Here is a 4,562-nt window from a genome sequence, read left to right as displayed (position 1 = left end):
ACAGACGTTTCATTAAAGACTTCTCCAAAATCGCCAAACCACTTTGTGAACTTCTGGAGCAAGACAGGAAGTTCAATTTTGATGAAAAATGTTTGACAGCCTTCCTGGAGCTCAAGTCGAGGCTGGTGTCCGCACCCATCATTCAAAGCCCAGATTGGAGTCTTCCTTTTGAACTAATGTGTGACGCCAGCGACTTCGGCTTGGGAGTAGTTCTTGGGCAGCGAAAAGACAAAGTCTTCATAACTGTTTACTACGCTAGTAGAACTCTTACTCCGGCACAAGCCAACTACACAGTGACGGAGAAGGAGATGCTGGCAGTTGTATTTGCATGTGACAAGTTTCGTTCATATCTAATATGTTCCAAAGTCACAGTCTTCACTGATCATTCAGCAATCAAGCAAATCTTTGCTAAGAAGGATGCAAAGCCAAGACTAATTAGATGGGTACTATTGCTCCAAGAATTTGACCTTGAGATCAAGGACCAGAGAGGAAGTGATAACAAGGTGGTTGACCACCTATCTCGATTAAAGAGAGCAAGCCCAGAGAAGGAGATCATATCAAGGAGACATTCCCTGATGAGCAGCTTCTAATGATCGCTGAAAAACAAGCTCCTTGGTTTGCAGATATTGCAAAATACCTGGCTGCCGGAATTGAGCCATACCACTTGAATCACCAAGGGAGAAAGAGGTTCCATCATGAAGCTAAGCAGTATTTCTGGGACGACCCTTTGCTCTACAAAAGGTGTTCTGACCAATTACTTCAAAGGTGTATCCCTGAAGGAGAACAACAGAAAATACTGGAGCAATGCCACAATTCCCCTTATGGAGGACACTTTGCTGGAGCAAGAACAGCAGCTAAAGTGCTGCAGTCAGGTTTATATTGGCCCTCCTTGTATAAAGATGCTAATGTTTTTGTTAAAAAATGTGACAGGTGCCAGAGAACAGGGAACATTACAAGAAAGCATGAAATGCCCCTTGTTCCAATAATGGAGGTTGAATTGTTCGATGTATGGGGCATTGATTTCATGGGGCATTTCCCACCTTCCTTTGGAAACAAGTATATACTTGTTGCAGTTGACTATGTGTCGAAATGGGTAGAAGCTGTTGCTACCCCCACTAATGATGCCAGGAAAGTGCTGAAGTTCATCAAAAAGAATATTTTCACTCGATTTGGAACCCCTAGAGCAATTATCAGCGATGGGGGTACACACTTCGTGAACAAACAATTCCAATTGCTCCTGAAGAAATATGGAGTGCAGCATAAAATTGCCACCCCTTACCACCCACAGACCAGCGGGCAGGTAGAGGTGTCCAACAGAGAGATAAAAAAAATCCTGGAAAAGGTCGTAAACCCAGATAGAAAAGATTGATCCAACAAATTGGATGATTCCCTATGGGCGTATCGAACAGCTTATCGAACGCCCATTGGCTGCTCCCCCTATAAGTTAGTGTTTGGAAAAGCGTGTCACTTGCCTCTGGAACTTCAACATAAAGCATTCTGGGCCATCACATTGCTAAACATGGATTCCAGAATGGCTGGGGAAAAGAGGTTGCTCCAGTTGGTTGAACTGGAAGAATTCCGGAGCAAGGCATATGCAAACGCCAACCTCTACAAGGAGCAGATGAAAAAGTTGCACGATAAAAAGCTTATCAAGAGAGAGTTAGAAGTTGGAGACAAAGTGCTGCTGTATCGATCCAGATTGAAACTGTTTCCTAGAAAGTTGAAATCAAGATGGGAGGAACCTTATGCAATCATTGAAGCACTTCCCAATGGAGCATTTGCCATTGCTCATGAAACATCTGGAGCAACGCTCAGGGTAAATGGACACAGACTCAAGAAGTATAATAGAGGGATCAAGGAGCATGAGAAACTAACTTCTCATCTCGATGACCCAACTGAAGTCTGACTCAAGGAGCAACAAGTCGAGCTAAGACTATAAACGAAGCGCTACTGGGAGAAACCCCAAATTTATTTCCACGTCGTTCTTTTTATTATTATTGTCTTTGTTTGAGAAAATTAATGTGCTAACCATTGCAGGAAGCTAGTTTTGGGGTTGCTCTTGAGCAACTTGATCCCAAAAGCAAGGAGCAACCAACACTTAGAATTTGATCCCCCAATGAGAAACCAAGTTCAAATTGGGCTGATCCACTTGCCCCTTTTAACCCAAGGGCCTGCAATGGGCCGCATGCGAAAAAAGAGAGAGAAAACCGAGTGGCGGAAGCAACGGAAGGATAATAGCTCCACGTCGTGCTGTCACATCCCTCCAATTAAGCGAGAGTAGCAGTTTCAAAAAGAAGAAACCGTCAGAGCAGAGGACATTTGCTTTCCCCCAGGCATTTATGTGCAGCAGACGCTCTTCCACCCCATATCCGCCACTCAGCAAAGCCACGATCACCAACATACAGAGCGTTTTAACCTTCCCATCCTCCCCTTCCTTCCTTTATAAACACAGAACTACTATTTCATTCTCATAATCTTTTCTCCTTCAACCCACAAAAATCCAACCTTTACTCCCCACTCCATCCCTCCTACTCAGAACATTACACCATGACACGTCCAAAGGCCATTATACCTGTTGCTTCTATCTCCAAGAAGAGGACCCGAACAGGGAAAAAGCTCAAACCTGAGCAAACCACAGTCGACCGTACAGTCATACCAGAACGGGGCATAGTCCTCAGTAGCTCCAAACACAGAGATCTCGACCGATGGCTGACCGAGGATATAGCAGAACTGGACTGGGAACTGTTCATTGAGCCTCCCTCAAGAGCTCGCACTGAGTTCGTGACTGCATTCTTGGAGGGAATGAAGAAAGAAGATCTTCCAAAACTCCTCATCAGAGGCGTGAAAGTAGACTTCTCCCCTGAAGAAATCAACGAAGCATACAACACTGCTTTAGTTCCTGCCGAACAAGATGAGTTCGATAGATACTGTGCTGGCCGAGGGGATGAGGCCGTAACTGGAGAAGTGCTCCAAGAAATAGGCTCAGAGGGAGGAACCTGGGGAACTAAGGAATCCATCCCTAGGAAGCAACTCAAATTCGAAGCAAAGGTATTGATGCATTTTATTAACTCCCGTCTGATTCCCGTGAGCAATGACTCTAGAGTGAACTGGGAAAGAGCAGTGCTGGTCTTCTGCATCTTAACTAAGAAGAAGTTTGATGTTGGGAGGATTGTTTACAAACAACTGGTGGCAAATGCACCAAGAAACTCCCCCTTCTTTTTCCCTTGTCTGGTCACTGAAATGTGCAAGAGGGCTGGTTTAAAGGCCAACATCCCGATTTTGGATGAAATCATTCCAGAAGGGTCGGACATTGATCAGTCCACGATAAAAAGAATCAGAGACAATGAAGGATTGGAAAGTGAGGAGGAAGAAGAAAAAGAAGAGAAAGAAGAAAAAGAAGGAAAGGAGGAAGAAGAGGAAGCTGAAGTTTCGGGGAATGTGAAGGAAGAACCTCAGAAAACTCCAAGAAGGGAAAAACTTCCCTTTAAGAAAGCTCCTGCAAGGGGTGGACGAAGGCAGTTCCTAGTCGAGACAACTGACATGACTCAATGTCAAACTATGTTTGGTCTCGGAGCAGACCTTCTAGCCACTCAAGTGCAAGCCTTAGAAGACACAATTGGAAGGGAGCTGCAATCTCTGAAAGAAGCCAGCTTGCTCATCAACAAAGAAAAGATGGCCCTGCAGAATGAACTTGACCAGATAAAAAATGTTGGACCACTGCCGCAGAAAAAAAGGATTGAGGAAGGAGAGGGATCTTCAACCTTGCAAAACACGGTAAAAGACCTGATGAAAGCAGTAGAGATGATGAACAAGAAAATGGAAGAAAGGGAGCAAGCCCACGAAAAAAGCAGGAAAGACTGGAAGGAGGAGATCGGACTCTTGAAAGATGAATTGATGAAAATCAAAGAGGAGGAAATTCAACTCCGATTGTACTACCGAGCTCGGGATCAAATCTTTGCCAGTAACTGGGGAGAAAAATTCAAGGGACAAACTCCATATCCACCGTTTCCAAATGTCTTCCCTCCAGAAGCAATAACAAATGCTCCGTTTAGCGGAGCAAGACAAGAAACTGGAGAGCATTAAGGGTCGCTATGGTGACCCCAGGTTCATTTGTTCCCTATCCTTTTTAACTTGTTTAAATCTGTTGGAATGAATGCCTGAAAGTTTTGTGGTGGAATGTTACTGACTTTGCTCTTAGATAAATGACTTCTGTGGTGTACCAGGGATTCGCCACCCTGTTTTATTTTTATTTTTTAAATATTGTTTTTAATTTTTGCTAAGTTTACCGTCCTAAGTGTCCTGATCTACTCAATGATTCTTTTTGCCCAGGATTCTGCTCCTTGAGATGCCCTAAAGAGTTTTCAGTTTCTAACAAAACAACATAGGGCATCACTCTGATTTGGAGCAACACCATGCACAAAAAGCAGCACTCCAAAAATCGGACACTCTGTTATTCAGTGGACTTATTGAGTTACCAAAGAAAGAACTTCAGGCTGTTTAAGTAAATTACTCTGCCCCTGTTTTAAAAAAAAAAGGGTCAGCTCCTCTGCTCCAAAAATTTC

At 43.9% G+C, this 4,562-nt stretch overlaps 1 protein-coding gene across 1 annotated transcript; it reads left to right on the top strand.

Moving 5' to 3' along the window:
- Positions 1 to 1,519: 1,519 nt before the first annotated feature.
- On the top strand, positions 1,520 to 1,906 carry LOC133301170 (uncharacterized). Its single transcript, XM_061500794.1, has one exon. The coding sequence runs from the start codon at positions 1,520 to 1,522 to the stop codon at positions 1,904 to 1,906; it is 387 nt and encodes a 128-aa protein (XP_061356778.1).
- Positions 1,907 to 4,562: the final 2,656 nt, after the last annotated feature.

Source organism: Gastrolobium bilobum, unplaced genomic scaffold (genome assembly GCF_033153095.1).
Source record: "Gastrolobium bilobum isolate Gb01-03AN ecotype WA unplaced genomic scaffold, APGP_CSIRO_Gbil_v1 utg4610, whole genome shotgun sequence".
In the NCBI taxonomy this organism is placed as follows: domain Eukaryota; kingdom Viridiplantae; phylum Streptophyta; class Magnoliopsida; order Fabales; family Fabaceae; genus Gastrolobium; species Gastrolobium bilobum.
This window is presented reverse-complemented; position numbering and strand designations above follow the sequence as displayed.